This window comes from Poecilia latipinna, unplaced genomic scaffold, assembly GCF_001443285.1.
Source record: "Poecilia latipinna isolate Pla-1442-1.1 unplaced genomic scaffold, P_latipinna-1.0 Scaffold3804, whole genome shotgun sequence".
NCBI classification, from domain to species: Eukaryota; Metazoa; Chordata; class Actinopteri; order Cyprinodontiformes; family Poeciliidae; genus Poecilia; species Poecilia latipinna.
Genome location: NW_015116420.1, coordinates 19,650 through 37,515, shown reverse-complemented (window position 1 = coordinate 37,515; position 17,866 = coordinate 19,650). Strand labels below are relative to the sequence as shown.

The 17,866-nt window shown below is 42.2% G+C and overlaps 3 protein-coding genes across 3 annotated transcripts in view; 1 reads left to right on the top strand and 2 right to left on the bottom strand.

Annotated features, from left to right (window-relative positions):
• Nucleotides 1-177: 177 nt before the first annotated feature.
• LOC106941683 (G-protein coupled receptor 161-like) lies at nucleotides 178-2,909 on the bottom strand. Its single transcript, XM_015024777.1, has 2 exons — nucleotides 2,595-2,909; nucleotides 178-732 (listed from the first exon to the last, which is right to left on the bottom strand). The coding sequence occupies exon 2, from the start codon at nucleotides 686-688 to the stop codon at nucleotides 308-310; it is 381 nt and encodes a 126-aa protein (XP_014880263.1). The 5' UTR covers nucleotides 689-732; nucleotides 2,595-2,909; the 3' UTR covers nucleotides 178-307.
• A 1,153-nt stretch (nucleotides 2,910-4,062) lies between these two features.
• Nucleotides 4,063-8,212, bottom strand: LOC106941681 (ornithine carbamoyltransferase, mitochondrial-like). Its single transcript, XM_015024775.1, has 10 exons — nucleotides 7,753-8,212; nucleotides 7,508-7,646; nucleotides 7,321-7,402; nucleotides 6,059-6,146; nucleotides 5,765-5,918; nucleotides 5,569-5,691; nucleotides 5,440-5,493; nucleotides 5,220-5,369; nucleotides 4,396-4,533; nucleotides 4,063-4,314 (listed from the first exon to the last, which is right to left on the bottom strand). The coding sequence occupies exons 1-10, from the start codon at nucleotides 7,833-7,835 to the stop codon at nucleotides 4,255-4,257; spliced, it is 1,071 nt and encodes a 356-aa protein (XP_014880261.1). The 5' UTR covers nucleotides 7,836-8,212; the 3' UTR covers nucleotides 4,063-4,254.
• Nucleotides 8,213-8,804: 592 nt separating this feature from the next.
• LOC106941682 (X-linked retinitis pigmentosa GTPase regulator-like) overlaps nucleotides 8,805-17,866 on the top strand; it is a 13,110-nt gene continuing 4,048 nt past the window's right edge. Inside the window, exons 1-13 of the mRNA XM_015024776.1 lie at nucleotides 8,805-8,933; nucleotides 9,243-9,368; nucleotides 9,509-9,601; nucleotides 9,954-10,016; nucleotides 10,154-10,312; nucleotides 10,415-10,564; nucleotides 10,653-10,811; nucleotides 11,443-11,598; nucleotides 11,946-12,070; nucleotides 12,837-13,046; nucleotides 13,377-13,875; nucleotides 13,953-14,032; nucleotides 15,566-17,837. Of these exons, the coding sequence (XP_014880262.1) occupies nucleotides 8,903-8,933; nucleotides 9,243-9,368; nucleotides 9,509-9,601; nucleotides 9,954-10,016; nucleotides 10,154-10,312; nucleotides 10,415-10,564; nucleotides 10,653-10,811; nucleotides 11,443-11,598; nucleotides 11,946-12,070; nucleotides 12,837-13,046; nucleotides 13,377-13,875; nucleotides 13,953-14,032; nucleotides 15,566-17,837 (4,123 nt within the window). The 5' untranslated portion in view covers nucleotides 8,805-8,902. The remainder of the gene's footprint in view (nucleotides 8,934-9,242; nucleotides 9,369-9,508; nucleotides 9,602-9,953; nucleotides 10,017-10,153; nucleotides 10,313-10,414; nucleotides 10,565-10,652; nucleotides 10,812-11,442; nucleotides 11,599-11,945; nucleotides 12,071-12,836; nucleotides 13,047-13,376; nucleotides 13,876-13,952; nucleotides 14,033-15,565; nucleotides 17,838-17,866) is intronic.

Sequence of the window (17,866 nt, the reverse complement as noted above, 5' to 3'; positions counted from 1 at the left end):
CCACTTAACAATTATGCTACATTTCATGTTAGAATATCTCATTAAAACACATTCAAATTTGTGTTTGTGATGTCAAAAAAATAAATAAATAAATAAAGCCATCAAAATGTTAAAAATGTATGAACAAATTAGATTTTTCAGTTTTAGGATTTAGGACAATATAATGCACACAAATACCATCTGTAACACTTTAATAAGAAATTAGAAATATGTTAGAATTGTTTTTAAGAAAAAAGCAACAACAACAACAAAAAAAAAAAACAGTAACAGATGTATCAATATCTCTGGATATCGATGCATGCAGAGTTCATCTAACTGCAACTCCGGGCTGATCCGGTACCGACCTGTCGATGGCGATCGCTCCGAGGGTCAGCATGCTGGCCGAGCTGATGAGCAGGTAGAGCAGCGCGGTGAAGTTGCACCACACCACCCCGAAGACCCACTCTCGCTTCGCCGAGCTCACGGCCACAAACGGCAGCACCAGCACGGACAGCAGCAGGTTGGACAGGGTCAGGCTGAACACGAACTTGTTGCTGGGCGTGAGCAGGTACGGTCGGCGGTACAGGGTGGCCACGATCAGCAGGTTCCCCAGGCAGGCCAGGAGCGTGATGGTCACGATGGACACCGACTCCAGGACCGCCAGACCATCGCCGTTCCCCACTGAGGTGCAGTTCCTACTGGCGTTCATGGTGAGAGACTGGACCACCGGACAGGCGAGGCAACTGTGGGAGTCTGAAGAGAAAGAACTCAGAATTACACAAATATTGAGTAGGAAAACATACCAGAAAAGTATTATTTGAGAATATTTCTGCTTGAAACAGAAGACAAAGAGTTGAAAGCAAAGCCTTCTGAACCGTACTGACATGACTGACCCTGCATAGAGAATCTATAAAAACTAATAAAGTTTCCTAAGTCCAGATGACTTCTATTTAAGCACTTATGATTTGGTATGTGTTGTCAAGTGGTTGACACATGACAACACATATTTTAACAGTGCGTATGAACTGGTAAAATCCACCAATATAAACATTAGATTGGTTGAAGTTAGCAAAGTTTTATTTTACTTTTTAGGGTTCTAGAGAAACATGGACGTCTAAACTGAAAGGGCAAAAGCAAAAATGCTGTTAGATTAAGGTTGATAGTATTGGTAAATATTGCAATGATCAGCTTCGACACATACGCATGTCTTTCTTTCCTCTCTTTCTCGACCATGGTTCCTGCATGCTGCGCTATTCTGCATTTTGGGCAACGTAGTTTGTGTCCGGTGTGAGCATCTGCTGCCCTTAGACTCTGTCCAACTGGCTAAATAATACATCAGCATGTGAAATGCAACTTCATACCACTTGGAATATATTAGCCAACAATTGCTGCACTCCAACTTGTCCTTTTGTGACATGAATATTGCACACACTGATAGTGCGTCGATGATATAATCATTATAAACCGTGCTGCCTTGTAAATTTGTACTTGCAAAACTCAAAATAGGCAACAAGTTTGAAGGTAGTGAGTCACTCACAGCATGTGGTTCATGTAAGCAATACAATCTGAGGAGATGTTTCACACTGTGGTATATTTGAGCAAAACACCAAAGAACATTAAAAACACTCAAAGGTATAAATTTGTGTATTTAGAAAATTTTACAGCAGTTATTTAAGTTTCAAGATGGGTGGATGGTGGGATGAAAAATAAATGTTTAGATAAAGGATTGCATGGATGACTAGACATGAATTGATGGAAGGATGGAAAATAAATGGGTGGATAGCTAAACAAATGGACGGATGCTGCTTTTAGACAATGGTGCAAATAATAACTAACTAAAGCATCTAAATATTTCCATGCATATCCAGACCGAGAAAATGATTTAATCAAATCCTTAACTTTTCCAGATTGCACAAGAACCATGTAAATTAACGTCTAATTTATTCATTTTTTTTTTACTACAAATACTACTTCAAAGATGAGAAGATGATCTCATTTTAAAATTAAAACCCATTTATAAGCCCCCAAAGAAAGAGCTACAACTGTAGTTATAATTATTAAACAATGCATTACAAATAAGTTTAGGGAATCTTAAAGAATACTTTTACACTTGACCGTGTTTCTTTACAGACCATGTTCTTTAAGATTTTGGTTAATTTATAACGAAACACCATGAAAGCATCAAACTAGATTTTGTCCAGCTTACCCACTGAAGATGGTGGATTGATTTTGCTTTTCTCTTAAAAGATACACAAAACTTTAGATGTGTTTTATTGTGTCTTTCACTTGATAATCACAGATTGTTAAACTGTTACAACGCAACATGTAACTCGAGCGAAAATTGAGGCTTTAAATGTGAATATGTTGACACAATTTTACACCAGAGACCGATCTTAATTTCTGTGTATGTATACAAATACAACTTTTCGTAATAGTAGTAGTAAAAGTGAACCCCAAAGCCCAGCGTTTGTGATTTTTTATTTGTATTTTTTTTTTAGCTTTCTGAGCTGATGATAACGTCCACCTCCTGACTCCGTAGCGGTACAGCTACCGTTAGTTAGCTAAGTTTGGCTAAAACTTTCCCCATTGTCCCCCCCTGAACTCGGCTCTTTTACCTGCTTTTGTTCGGCGCTGGGTCTCCACATTTCGACTATCAGCGAAGACGAAACGTCCATCTTGTTTTTGTATTTCCTCGAGACCCGACAAAAGCGGGACAAGCCAGAGGGAAAAAAGCAAAGCCAGTGAATGTGGAAAGCGTTTGGGATGGTATGAGATTAATCTCGGGCGGCCAGCTGTGGCTGCAATGGCGTCCTCCTCCTCTCCACTCCGCCGCCTCCCACCCAAAGCTCCAGCTCCCTCTCCGAGCTGCCACCCTCTCTCTGTGTGGGTGGTCGTCGAGGAAATATGCTCTGTTTTCGCTTCGCCATTAAAGCAGTGCTGTTATAATCCCGTGGTTAACGAATTTGTTTAATTAAATTACGTCTTATCATTGTTATGCTATGTGTATTGAACAAATAAAAAGTGCATTTGATTCTTTTTTTTTCTCAGAAGAACCACAGGCAGTGTGTTTCTGTTGCTTTGTTTATAAAATAATGTTTATGAATGGGTACATGTTGACGGAGGTATCTGTTTATGAATGAACTGTTATGCATCGCTTGATCCGTCTGGACCACACACGGAGATCATAGCTTCCCGCTAAAAGTGTGCCGCTCGCAATTGAGCCGGCTGTAATTGCTAGCTCATTACATAAACGAGGGCTGTCATTTATCAGAATCAGTTTATGTGCATAACCAACAAATTTGATTTTGTTTTCACATGCTCACAGCACACAGTCTGTATGAAAAATAGTGCAAAATATTCTATATCTGTATGATACAGATATAAGATAGAGAAAAAAACTGAAGTTGGAGAAGAGGAGAGACAGATTCACTATTGTAATGGCGGTTTCTATAGGTGGGAGACAGTTTGTGTTATTTTAACCATGTGTTTCTTTAGTGCAGGCAAATTTAAATTGACAGTAAGGTACAGTACAGTAAAGCCTTGTCCACATGGAAACAAGTCCTCCAAAACTGTGTTTGTATTTTTACCTTTTATAAAACATTCTGTAAATAAACACAAATTTAACAACATTTCACTGTAAACTTCTACAACTTACACTTTATTTCAGTGTTTATCTAAAATCATGAATGTCTGGTTAATTTGGTTTTAGATTGCCATTAGATATTAATATGTGCATGTATAGTAATCTGTCTTGGGTGTCTCTCTGTTTGCCCCCAAGCTGTGCAGTCTTATAAAGGAAAATTATTTTATACCCAAACTTTGCATAGTTATATGAAACCAAAGTGTTATGTACAGAGACAAGCTATATTATTAGGATCCAGGAAAAGGGCCGTAATTCCCATCTCAAGCAAAACGCGTCATCTACCGTCTTCCAATCAGACACCGGGACGCGTTACTAACTTTGACCACTTGGTGTCGCTTTTTCACAGAGTCAGACCCACGTCTGAGCTGAACTCAAGTTAATCTAACAAAGTTATCTCTCAAAAACGCTTTTGGATAAAGTTGTGACCTTACTACAACATGAATCAATCGCAACGCACACAATCCTTTTATTCATTGCTGGCACCTTCCATCAAGTTCAGATGAATGTAAGTAAATTTCAATAACTCAGAAACTGTTTCCTTGTTGGTAAGTATAACAATTACAAAAGTAAACACAAATTCTGCTAACACATGTTGTTTCATCAGTAGGTCCAAAATAAATTCCACGTTAAATTTAAAACTTTGGCATAAAGATCTGTGGAGTGTAGTCGGTCAAAAGAGAAACCATCAAACCCTGGAAAAGATAAAACGGCTGATATTAGTAACCAGAAAGAATGACGAGGAGTAAATATGAAGTATCTACCTGCTATCTTACCATGATGGTCCATTTTCTATTCTCAGCCTCAGGAAAGACGAGGGAGCGGGATGAGTAAAACACTTGGTCATCCACCTCCTCCATCTTCCGGGGAAGGCAGTGCAGGAAGGTCCAATTTGGTTTGGCCACATTTCCGGTCTGTGTTTATCCAGTCCGTCCCCACCACAAAAAAAAATTAAAATAAATATTTGCTAAAGTTGCTGGAGTGACACAACTAATTAATAGGCTTTGGGTTTTTGTGTCCAGAAATGGTTTCAGACTTGCTGAAGTTTGGGATTCTCACATTTTCTCACACTACAACCAAATATGTCAACTCACTTTAGTGGGATTCAATGTGACATACCTTGGCAAATTGTCACAAAATTGGAAAGAGAAAAGGACAAAATACAAAGTATGCTGTGCATTCAGAAACTCAGACAGGTCATCGAGAAAATTATTGAGGCTTCAAACTAACTTTTGAAAATTAACACTGCACCCTGAACACCTTGGTTCTACAGTGAAGCATGGTGGTGGTAGTATCATGCTGTGTGGGTGGTTTTCTTCTGGAGGAAGCTGAATAGACCTAAATACAGTCCTGGACAGGAACCTGTTACAGGCTGTGGAAAGACTTGAAAATTGATATTCAAAAACGCTCTCCATTAGTCTGAGCTTTGAGATATTTTGCAAAGAAATATTGCAGGTCATGTAAAATCCCAATAAAATACATCAACATTTGGTGGCAGTAACATGAGAAAATATAGGAAAAGCCTCAAGGGATATGAATGAGAAGGCTCTACAGAGTAATTTAGCTGATATTTGTAGAAAACAAGCCTCTTCTTGCTTGCCTGCATTGTAATCTGGTAGCCATGGAAATCTTTTAGCCTCCTTTTCTTCTCCTCTTCCTGGCCCATGCTGACCCAGGTGTCGGTGACCAACACATTGCTGCCATGGGCAGCCTCCATCGGATCCGAGGTCAGAACAAGTTGGGTCCCATGCTGCGATTAGAAAAAACTGGCGGTGAATATTGTTAACCGATAAATGACTGTAAGTAGTCTAGGTCCTCACTTGTTTGGACAGCCTCTGCGCCTCTTCAGTTACTCCCTTGTCTGGTTCGTAACCCTGTGGAGGACGGGGTATTCAGTGAGACAGGAAAACCCATCAGAACCCATGATGGTCTGAGAAGAAGAGGCGGACCTTTGGTGTGGCAACCTTTAGATGAACCCCCAGTTTGGCAGCAGTCATCATGAAGGAGTGGAGGACATTGTTTCCATCTCCAATCCAGCTCACTGTAAGTCCACTAAGAGACCCATAATGCTCCTAGAAGACAACAGCGGAAATTAAGAAAGTTTATCATGTATAAAAGTTGCAGAATGCTGGGGGGAAATGGCACCTGTAAGGTGAGGAAGTCTGCCAGAATCTGGATGGGGTGATAAAGTTCAGAGAGTCCATTAATGATGGGGATGGAAGCCTCTCGATCCAGCTCCTCCAGCGTGGAGTGACTGTAAACCCGCGCCAAAACGATATCGCAAAGTCCAGAGAGAACCCTGTGCAGAAAGATAGGAGACACCGCTTTCAGGAAAAACAGCAGCACCACAAGTTTACATAATATAGATGTGTGTGTGTGTGTGTGTGTGTGTGTGTGTGTGTGTGTGTGTGTGTGTGTGTGTGTGTGTGTGTGCGTTACCTTGCCGTATCGGTGCAGCTTTCATTTACTCCTAAGTGGATGTCCTGTGAGGTTAGGAAGCAGGGGTGTCCACCCAACAAAGCAAAACCTGAAATATGAATAAACTTTTCTATTCAGAATCGCCTCAGACACTGGGAAATTATTTCATAAAAATAACACTCTGAACATACATACTACACATTAAATGGAAAATAGATCTCACAAGAATATTTATAACCCCTAAGCTTTTTCATATTTTATCACATTACACCCACAAATGTCAATAAGTTTTACTGTGATTTTTTTTTGTGTGTGTGTGTGTGTGTGTGTGATAGACCAACAGAAGAAAATGAAGCACAGTTTTCAAATTTGAATCTGGATATAAGAACAACTGCAAGTCTTCTAGTGTTTCCACCACAAATAAATGTCTCATGTTCTGTCTTATTGGGCGGAGAGCATCTATGAACATCAGTTTTCAAGCCTTACCACAAATGTTCAGTTGGAACAAGCTGCGGGCTTTGACTGGGCCGTTCTAACACATGAATATGCTTTGATCTAAACGGTTCATTTGTAGTTCTGACTGTGTGTTTAGTGTTGTGTCCTGATGGAAGGAGAGTCTGTATCTTTTACCAGGTTGATGCACAGTTGCGTTTGTTTTCCTCCACACAAAGTCTTTTTGTATGTAGGAAGTCTTTTACAACCAAAAGCTGATTTAAACTCCAAACTTTTATTTGTGTGTTTTTTTTTTCTGAACTGTACGTTGTGTTCTTCTGTCTTCACGATGCCACTTGATCAGTAAGGTTCTCCAACCTCTGTTTTTTCCCCCCACGCTGAGATAAAATTACTGACAGGTGGACTCTGTTTAGTGAGTAGGTGACTTCTGAATACTGTCAGTTGGATTTTATTTGCAGGCGTCAGAGTAAAATGTGCTAGACACTTTAAGATTTTTATTTTAAAGGAATAATAACGTGTATGCTTTGTGTTGATCTAAACTGTAAAACCACAACAGGATGACTTGAAATTTGTGGTTGTAATGTGACAAAAATGAAGCAACGTTTTGCACCCAGTGGATGAAGCTCTGTGTTTTGTCACAGGCTTGCCCTGAAAATTTGCCTTTCAGCAGATCTTTTGTTTCTGTTAACAATGACAGACAGTAAGAGTATCAGAGCAGAGAACACCACCGGAGCACATGCAGTTACACTATTTTCTGTCCTAAAAAGCAATAAAAGCAACACAGTTCTCTGTTAAATCCCCACGTAGATGCTGACATACAAACTGAGCACCTGTTTCTGTGGACATTCTTGTTCTGGTGCTCCTCTTCTCAAATATCATTGCAATCGCCTTTCCTTGCAGAAGAGGCAGATACTGAAATAGAAATAGCATTTGGCTTCTTTCAAACTCTGTCAAGCAAATATGAACTTGTTTACCAATAAATAAATAAAAAAAAAATGCTCCCTTTAGTTTAAATACCTGCTTTCCATGCTTTATCTGATGCTTGAGGTCCGCTGATACCCACAGCAACTTCTTGATTTCATCGGAGCTGAAATCTTTAAGTGTGAGACAGCTGCGACCTTTCAAGCTCACTGAGCTCAAGGAAGCTGCTCCACCTCTGGAAAGGCAGCAAAAATGTATGATTTAGACTTACACAACCACGCAATTATGACAAGAGGTGGTTTTTAGTGCAAATAACCTCTAAATAAACTGGAGTTGCTTACCTAAATCCTCTTTGCGGGTTGTAATAAAAAGATTTCAAACATTTTAAAAGGCAACTGTTGACAGAGAAACGATTTAAAGGCATCGCAGTTTAAAGGAAATTAAAAAGAGCGCAAGGATCAGCGACTTTTTGGATCAGTGAGTTACGGGGTCCGCACGTTTTAATCGCCGGGGGGGGGGACTTTGCGGTTCTACGAGTGGGTGGAGCTTAAGAGAGATTTAAACTACAGCTGCTTATTGGGGCTGCTTTTAGTTTAGCTGGGAACTGATCACCGAAGGGCGATCGTAGTCGTGTCCCAACTGCAGCTAGAAAACCAGTGCTCAGTTTAGGCTTGGTGAAACCATTGAAAGGTCATAAATTGGCAGAATGACGGTTAAAAAAAAGCGTCAATAGCAAAGAAAGAATGGCTTTTCGTAACAACAGTACACAGAAGTTACGTGAAGACATTTAGCAGCAAGACACGTGTATTCAGTATGTCATTTTGATGGGTTAAACTCTATTGAGACGCTCCTGTCACCGCAACCACACCGCCCTCTAGTGGTGTAAAATTACACAACAATAACATTTCAGAAACGCCAGCCTGCGCTCCCCGTTGGACCGATGACTCCAATCGTCTTCCCGGTTAAAGGAAGAGGAGCGGACCCACATCCGAGCACATGTAGCGGTGTCTGGGTCCAACATGGCCATGACGACATCACCATCGGGCAACGGGGAGAGAGAGAGAGAAAAAAGTTTAATATCAGAGGTTTTTTAAAAATCTTTTTCAACCCTCTTTATGTTACTTTGAGTAGGTTCGTCGGTTCAGTATCCTCAAGTCCTAGTTTTGGTCCGAGGTTTCTCAAATAAAAACCTTAAAATTTTAATGCTTTGAAAACGAGCGCCACCAGCCCCACAAATACAACCGTAGCAAGTAAAAATACCTTTTTAAAATTTTCCTTTCTCTACCATTTAAGATTAAAAATGCTGTAAGCCTCTGAATTAGTTTAATTTTATTTTAAGGTTGTTTATTATTATGTTTTGCAAGCCATATAGTCGTTTATTTATCTATGCCAGATCCATGGGTCGCACGAGTCCAGCTTAGTCCAGTCTGAGCTCTCCCTGATCTACAGCAGCAGTCTGCACAGAGCTGCTGACCGGGGAGAAGGGAGGAGATGCCTGGCCGGACCGATGCATACATACCTGGTGAGAGGCACCAAGCCTAGTTAGAATAATAAACATGTAGGAGCGGACATCCTCTCCTCCTTAAAGTGTCAGTTTCTGCATTTCTACCGTGCAAACCTTGTAAACCTGTTGCTATTTCTGTCCGCTGCTGCTTAAATCTCCTGAGAGTTGACAGCAGCTTGTGCTGGGATTTGGCCGGTGTTAACTTAGACAACTGCGGTAACTTGCTGACCTGCTTAGATTTGAAGCACTGTTCTTGTCAGGGCAGCAGCAGAGAGGTGACTCACACAGACTTTTGTTTTTTTTTTTACTACCCCCACGCCCCCTCAGAAACAGGAGCCATCTTCACATTTGGGAAGAGCAGCTTTGCTGACGATGTCCCCAGTCAGTTCTGGTTGAAAAATGACCGCCTGGTGGAGATATGCTGTGGCAAAGAGCACAGTGCTGTGATTACAGGTACACACACGCACACACGCACGCACACACACACACACACACAAACATTTCAGTCAGAAGCGGATTTCTGACTAAGGGTGTGTATTTTTTTGCTGAAAAAAAAAAGTAAATAAAAGCAGACTTTTGTTATAATTCTGCAGAAAATGGGAGGTTGCTCATGTTTGGTGGTAATACTGGTGGCCAACTGGGACTGAAGATAAAACCAGATGCCAATAAACCAACCTCTGTGAAAGGTATCCATATAGACCAACTTTAGTAAGTTTTTATTACTAACATAGTGTCTTGCATGGAATATATATTTTGTGTTTTGGGGGATCTTATATAACATATAATGAGTATATAATTGTGTTTTAGGAAAAAAAAAATCTGAAAAAAGTTCAAGATGTAAGACAAGCTCAAGGCTCTGTAAATGTAGCACGTTGTCTCAGGACTAAAGCTTTGTTGCTTGGTTTAATGACATTTCAGAAAACATGAAAATGCCAATATCTGTGGACATTTCAGTCATACAGTCGTGACATCTTAAACATTCAAATGCAAACCACTTTGTCCTTGTTAGACTTGTATAACAGGCTGTTTACTTCTCAGCCTTGAAGCCTGAAAAGGTGAAGCTTGTGGCCTGTGGAAGAAATCACACACTTGTCTGCACACGTAAGATGCAAAACAAAACAATCTCAAACGTGGATTTGTCAGATTTCTGCATTAAAACCAAATATTTAGTTCCTAACATGTCTTGTTTTTGAACCGGTGCTTGTTTTGTATCTTTTTTTTAATGTTTTTTTTTCCAGTTCAACACTGTGTCTGTGGGGCTGGCAGGAACCAGAAGGGACAGCTCGGCTTGGGCCACAAGAAGAACACGAAATCCTTTCAGCTGCTCCGTCCTTTTTGTGAATCGGCAGCGGTCAAAATGCTCGCTGCTGGCAGCGGCACTTCAGCTGCCTTAACAGGTCTGATTAGTCGTAAAACAAACAAAAAAAAAATAATAAAAGGAAACCATATGTAGACTGGTGTTAAGCTTGATTGGCTCTCCTCTGTGTGTGTGTGTGCAGAGGAAGGGAGGCTGTTCATGTGGGGAGACAACTCCGTGGGTCAAATCGGCTTAGGGGACAAGGCGTTTGCAGCCGAACCTAGAGAGCTGAATGTGGGGCAGGCGGTGATGTGGGTGTCCTGTGGGCATCGCCACTCAGCGTTTGTGACAGGTACGGCGCTGCTGGACCAAACCCAGACCCGCTCTGACCCAGTTGGACCAGACTCTTATCGCTTTATCCATCAATAATTCTGTTTCAGTGCACGGCGGACTTTACACCTTTGGTGAAAGCGCAAATGGACGACTCGGGCTCCAGGTGGGGCAGCTGGCTAATCACAGAGTCCCCCAGCAAGTGCAAGGCATTATGGGAAGTGTCATTCAGGTGTGCTGTGGAGGGGAGCACACTGTGGCACTAACAGGTGTGTTGACAGGATAAACTGAAACGGCAAAATCTCTTTCCCTTTACAATTAGATAACTCATCTAGTTTTAAAAATTACAATTCTGTCTTGCCGGTTGTTTAAAATGCATGTAAACATTTCAAATTTGTGGAAAATTGGTTTAAAAAGGGACTAGTGTTACTAACAGTAATATGTTAATATGTTCCTTGCAATATATGTTTAATTTGTGTTGCAATTTTATGGAGAAATTGCATAAAACAACAGAGAAAACTGTTAAAATGTGTGTTCCTGGTACCTCTATAAATCAATCGATCGGTCGGTCAGTCAAGTTGCAATTATTTCATCATGAATAAATAAATGATCACATATACTTTATGAATACCCCTGTTTCTCTGAATCATCCTCTTCTGAATTCATAAAGCGATGGTTCGAAACACTGCTGGCAAATATCACTTAAACTTTGCTCACTATTTTTAATTCATCTCACTGAACGAAAAGTTCAATTATCGTTCTGAAACGAGAATCAGTGAACCGGTAAATCGAGTTCAAACACGCCTGATTTATACTTTCGTACAGCAGACAAGTAAATTGACCATGAATTGTGACTGGTTACGTTTCTCTTCTCTTGTGCTGTTTGTCTCCCTGAGCCAGAGGAGGACGTGTACACGTTTGGCAGGGGCCAGTACGGTCAGCTGGGCCACGGGACGTTTGAGTTCGAACTTCATTTGCCAAAACCGCTGGAGCGCTTCCACAACAGCAGCGCCAGACGCGTCGCCTGCGGAGAAAGCCACACTGCTGTGATTACAAGTAAACCGTTTCTTGCCGTTCCAAAAAGCTATTCCCGTTTCACTCTTGCAGCTCCGCATGCATATTTGATGTGCTGCGAACGGCAGGAGCGATGCGATCGGATGTTTTGAAGCAGAGTTATGTGGAGGGGTTGTGAGCAGTCAGCGTGTTATTGTAAAGTTATTGCAAAATGACAAAAAAAAAAAAAAAATCACTTAGGTGTTACCCTCACTCTCGGTACTCGTTTTGACAGGAGAAACAACATAAATGACCTGAAATGTTGACCTTGTGTTCTTTTTTTGGGGGGGGGGCGGGGGCACCTGTTTTATAGTCAAATAATGCAAATTTGCCTATCTTCTCCTCTCCAGATGCTGGACTGCTCTACACGTTTGGTGATGGCCGTTTTGGAAAACTGGGGTTGCAGCAGGAGAACTTCATCAACCAGTTCAGCCCAACGCTGTGCACCCGTTTCCTGAAGTACAGCGTGCAGTCGGTAAGTTAGGAGTCTCGCAAACTGAAAATAACAATGGAAAAACCCTTTAAAAAGTCAGAATTATTATTATAATTATTTGTTTTAGTGCCTCGAAAACATATTCTCACCTTGTGCATTTATTTTTTTTCACACTTTCTCAGGTTATAGCCACATCCCGCCCTAATTTTTTCTTTTTTTTTTTTTTGTAACTATCCAATGCAAAAATAGTAGTACATAGTTGTGAAGTGGAAAGAAAGTCATCAATGGGTTAAAAAGACTTTTACTAAATAAAATTATGCATAGTCTCTCTGTTTGTTCAACACTTTTAATTGCATACAAAAGTCGCCTGTTTGGTGAATAGAGTCCGACTGTGTGTGATTTAATCTCAGTATAAATCCATTTGTTCTGTGGGTGATATGAACATTAAACAAACAGCATCATGAGGACCAAGGAACACAGTGGGGAAAGTTTGAAGCAGAGTTAAAATATAGAAATAGATATCTAAAGTTAAAATCTACAACACAGTAAAACCTTTTTAATGTGTTAGAACGGCCCAGTCAAAGTCTGAGAATCAGTGGAAAGACTTGAGATTGATTGATGTTCACAGATGCTTTGCCCTAAAAAAATGTCCATATCACAAAAGTACGTGGTTGTAAGCTGACAAAGTGTGAAAAAGTTAAAGGCTAACACAATAAATAAGACAATACATCCCAAAATGTGCAATTTCAACCCTGCAAGTGAATGCACAATAATCAGCGGAGCTACTATGTGTCTTTCATACATTTAGGTGTCCTGCGGTGGTCACCACACTCTGGTTCTGGCTGTCCCCAGACCGGCAGCACAGAGTCAGGGTGGAGAGTCACAGAAGGGTGCTGCAATTACAGACTTCTTCTGGGAGTCAGACGACCCTGAAAACGTCTTCAAAGACTCTCCGACGGACCCAGCTCCAGTCGTCCCGCTCTCAGCGCTGGCCGCTCGGGCTCGCCACAGAAAAAAAGTGAGAACCTAAAACCCACACAGTTTTCATTTTAAACAGCACAATCATGTGGGACATCCAGAAACACGTCTGTAAAAATAAAAGGCTTCTGTATCGTTCCTGCTAAAAAACCTTCAATAACATAAAAAAATAAAATAAAAAATCAACAATAGTAATGCCACAAAATCTGATTTAATTAAAACCTGGAAATATTTCTCGTTTGGTTGCAGTCCCAGTTTAGCTCCAGCAGGGAGCGGTGTGACACAGATTTTCCGACTCTGCAGTGCCGTGTGGAGGCTGCAGGGATGAGTTTCAAACCTTTAACTCTTGAGATTCTTTCTGCATTTTCAGAAGAGCTTCGTGGAGCTGTTTGGAGAGTTGCCTCAGACCCAACCTCGTCCTAATTCTGGCTTCCTCAGCACCTCCTGGCAGACATCCAGAAATATCCCAAACCTGAAGCGGCTTCCAACGGACGCTCCCACCCCCACCTCCTCCTCCCCCAAAGCGGCGCCAGCAAGCCCGCTTTTATCCCCCAGATCTCAGTCCGTATCCTCCAAGCCGCCAAGCCCACGTTCACAATCATCTCTCTCATCTCGGAGTAAAGCCTCCACTGCCGTCTCCTCCAGGTCCAAATCCAAAAGGCTGCCCTCTTCTGTATCTTCATCCACGTCTAGAGCTAATCACAACTCAGGGAGTCCTGCCTGTTCTGAAGAGGCTGTGAGGAGCGCAGCACGCAGAGCCTTAAATGATGATGATGATGATGCTTTCTCTCCCAACAAACCCTGCAGCCCTAACAGACCCCTCATCCGTGTTTCTGATAATAACCTGGACCAGAAGGGACCACAAACAGGTATTTTGAACGAATAGATTGGTCAAGCAAGTAACTAAAGTATCTGCAGTGAATAAAGTCCCTTCTTCTTGTTTCAGAGGGAGAAGCTCGAAGGAGACGGCTAATCTCCCAAGATGTGGAAGACGAGAGAAACCATGTGGATTTTTTGCCATATATGGTGAGAGGAGAGGTTTTTATTAGCTTGTGATGTTTGATGGAGGAGGTGGATGTAGCACGGAGTCATTAAAACTCACTCTGCTGAGCGTCGTTATCCACTCCTGGTTTCTTCTTTCTGCTCTAAATCATAAGCACTTCGGGGCAGGAAGCAGCAGAGTTGAACGCTCGCCGACTTTTCCAGGAAACCTGCATACCTCAGCATATATACTGTATACGTGTGTGTGGGCGCGCGTGTGTGTTTGTGTGTTCTGTAAAGCACATGGGCCGCAGCAGTTTCCCACTCAGTTTAAAACTGAAGGGAAATGTTAAATTGAATTGTGATTTCTCAGTTTTCAGCATTAATTAAGCTTTTCAGAGTGTGTTCACTCAGGAATGCGCACGCACAGCTGCGCGCGCGCACACACACACACACACACACACACACCACACACACACACACACACACACACACACACAGTGCTTCTGAAAAGCTGGCAGCAGCCTTGCCACATCTCATCAGTGTTTCCACAGCCAGCGTTGAAGCAAGCGGTGACAGAGTCTCCTGCGTTGTTGTTGTGTGCAGCAGGTTTGTCCAACATGTGGCGTCCAGTGGCCCAGTCCTGTCTCACATGGAGGGTGTGAATGTACAGCGGCGACAGACGTGTTTGCTCCTGTACATGAGCCTTAGATTTAGTGGATTATAAGCCAAATGGAGTCTGAAAGTCACAAAATGTTAAGCTATGGATAACCTCTTTGCATTTTGCTTCCAGTGACCTCGACTTTCTTGTAATCTTTTCCAGACGCCTTGACATTTGTAGTTTGCCTGGTATTTTTGGAAGGTCTGTCAAAGTTTTTCTATGAATTTGACTTCTTCTTTTATTTTTTATTTTTTTACCTGATGTTTGTCCTGTAGTCATTACTGGCAGCACTCTGAGCAGATGAATGGTAAAAGTCATGCCTTAAGAAATAGGAAATAAAATACTGGAAAAGACCTAACACAGGACCTGATATTCGCTGTTCGCACCAAATATCTTATTTTTGGTGGTAAAATGCTATTTTACATGTCAAGCTTCAGGATATTTTTTTATAGTTTTGGCTATAAAAGTGAGAATCTAAACCGAGGGGTTTTGCACTGTTGTAGTAAAAACATTGTTAGCTGGTTAAAATAAAAATGTATATTAGTTTTTAAACAGAAAATTCGCATGAATATGAATATTACGCATCACGTCATCTTATAACCCATCTAAGGAGCTTAGAGAAAATGCTGCAGTTTTTTTTTTTTTTTTTTGCACAAACGTTTCTTTGCACTTATTCTTAAAATATACCCCAGCAAATTAATGCATTTTCTAAACAATGTATCTATAATTATAATATTTTATGCATTGATTTATGGAAGGTTATATTAAAATTATTAAAATGTTTATTAAAATGTTTAACTCCGTTGTTAATAGCAACATTTATAGCTCAGTTTTGAGTTGGGAATCTCCTTTGTTTTCCTGTTTACACATTTTTACAATCTAAATTAAAAAAACAAAAATTCAATCCTGTCTTTTAGGAAACCAGAACCGGGAGAGTTCAACTTGCCAAAGAGCTCGAGGCTCACGGAGACCAGAAGAGTGGCCGAAGCTCGCCCAAAGGCCTCAAAGCAGAGCTTCTGACAGGCGCCGGAAAGGAAGAGGAGTTGTCACTGAAAAGCAGGAAGAAAAAAGCACGAGTCACATCTCAAAACCGTCAGGACATTAACAGCAGCAAAACGAAACCTCCAGAAGTAAAAGACGGTCAAAGCAAGCTCTATAAGATAAAATCGACAAACCGTGACAGGAAAAGTGCAACAACACAACAACCTGCGCCGATAACGATGACCAAAGTAAGTGAAAAAGGTGAAAAAGATCAAGTGGCGGAGCACTCTTTTAAGAAAGAACTAAAAGTGACTCCAAAAAGAAGGAACATATCGTCTTCTTCAGACAAGATCAGCTCGACTCTAAAGGTTACAGATAATAAGGAAATAACCACTGAAAACATCTCAAAGGATGATGCTGTGATCCAGAATAAAATCACTGATCTAAAATCCGCCGAAGTGAAGAAGCAGCAGGACAATAACCGACTCAAGTCCACTCCGACAAAGAAAAAGGTCGAACGCACATCGAGAAATATTCAAAACACAGCGGTGCCTTCAAAATTACAAAAACTTGAAGCTGCAGAAATTACTAAGCCTCCTCAGGCTGAGGGTTTAAGTGTGAAATCAACACCTGTGAAGGTGATTAAACCCAAACCAGACAAAAGTCAAAGCAAGCTCACAGAAAAACCTCCTGCTGAACGTAAAAGCATCAAAAAAGGTGACAAGGATGGGTTAATATACACAAAACGCACGACGGGTGAAACTGAAGGCAGAAGATCAGAAAAACAGAATTTACTCCAAGAGAAGAAGAAAAAGAAGGAAGAAGAACCTAAAGTGAAACAGAGAAAAAGAGGGAAAGAAGACGGTGCTGATGTTGGCTCGGAACGTAACGGCAAAGCCAAACCCGGGATTAAAGCCACCGAGGCTCCCAGCCAGATCTCTTCACATCACGAAGACGCTTCTGAAGTCTCGAGCAGCGCCGTTTCCTCACAAAGCCCCACGAGAACCAGGGCTCTTTCCGTCAGCAGAGCTAAATCCTTGCCGTCCTCCGGCCGTCCTGCCGCAGAAACACTTCCACCTGAAACGCAAAGGCAAGAGAACGAAGACCTGCCGGAGGGAAAACAGACGTGGGGAGAGATTTTGAGCGATGCGGCGTTTCTTCTGCCCGCTGCGGGGGTCACAGGCGCAGCTGTTGGCCTCCTGAGCGAGGCCGTGACTCGTGTGGAGGCTTTCCGGGCCGACAGCGACAGAGATGCCTCTCCGGAACCTGAAACACCGAAAGTCAAACAGAGCGCAACTATGCGCCCGTCCTTCTCTGCGACGTTGCATTCGGATTCAGAGGACAGGGACGACAGCACGCAGAAGGACGCTCAAATGAGCATCTTATCGGATTTAGGAAACGAAGCACATGAGGAGGAATTCGAGGATCCATCAGAGCAGGAACCGGCTGAGCAGACCAGGAAGGAGGAAACTTTTGAAAATAAAGAAGGAGACGAGGGAAGCTCTGAAGAGGAAGATTATTCCAGGTTGACTGAAACAAACACCGGTGATGAAGAGCACGATGAAGCGCTGGGAAGTGACGTGGAAAGCAAAAACGAGGACGAGGAAGGAGAAACCAGCGAGGCTGCAGGGGAGAATGAACCTGGAGACGACGACGACGAAAACGACGAGCGAGATAGTGAGTCAGGAGGAGAGGAGAGCGAGGGGAAAACAAGCTCCAGCGTTCAGGAGGAAGGTGAAGAAAGTAACAACAGTGACACAAAGGATGCCGAGAGTGAGGAAGAAGAGAGCGGCATGGAAACGGGTGAAGGAGTGAGTCACTCTGAGGCGAGTGAGGCAGCCGAGGAGGACGAAGGTGGAAGTGAAGAGCAAAGTGACGATGAGAGCAAAGGAGAGGAAGACTGTGAGGTGAGTGAGGATGAAGAAGATAAAAGCGGTGAAGGATCCGAGAGAGAGCATAGTGAGAGTGAAGAGGAGGAGGAGGAGGAAGAGGAGGGCGGGGAGGGAAGTGACACGGCCGTGTCTGAGGAAGAAGAAAGCGAGGAACTGAGGCAGTCTGATGAAGAGCAGGGAACTGAGAAAGAGGAGAGTGAAGGAGAGGGGGAAGAAGACAGTGAGGAAGAGGAGGAGGAAGGAGAGCTTTCTTCAAGTGATGAAGAAGCTGAACAGGAGGCTACAGAGGATGAGGAGGAAGGAGAGCTTTCTTCAAGTGATGAAGAAGCTGAACAGGAGGCTACA

Excerpts from the sequence above, each read along its gene's own strand:
- LOC106941683 (XM_015024777.1), bottom strand. The coding sequence starts at position 688 with ATGAACGCCAGTAGGAACTGCACCTCAGTGGGGAACGGCGATGGTCTG.
- LOC106941681 (XM_015024775.1), bottom strand. The coding sequence starts at position 7,835 with ATGCCTTTAAATCGTTTCTCTGTCAACAGTTGCCTTTTAAAATGTTTG. Across the intron at positions 7,403-7,507 it reads AGATAAAGCATGGAAAGCAG|TATCTGCCTCTTCTGCAAGG; the intron begins GTATTTAAACTA and ends TTTCTATTTCAG. Across the intron at positions 5,692-5,764 it reads CAGACTTCCTCACCTTACAG|GAGCATTATGGGTCTCTTAG; the intron begins GTGCCATTTCCC and ends GTTGTCTTCTAG.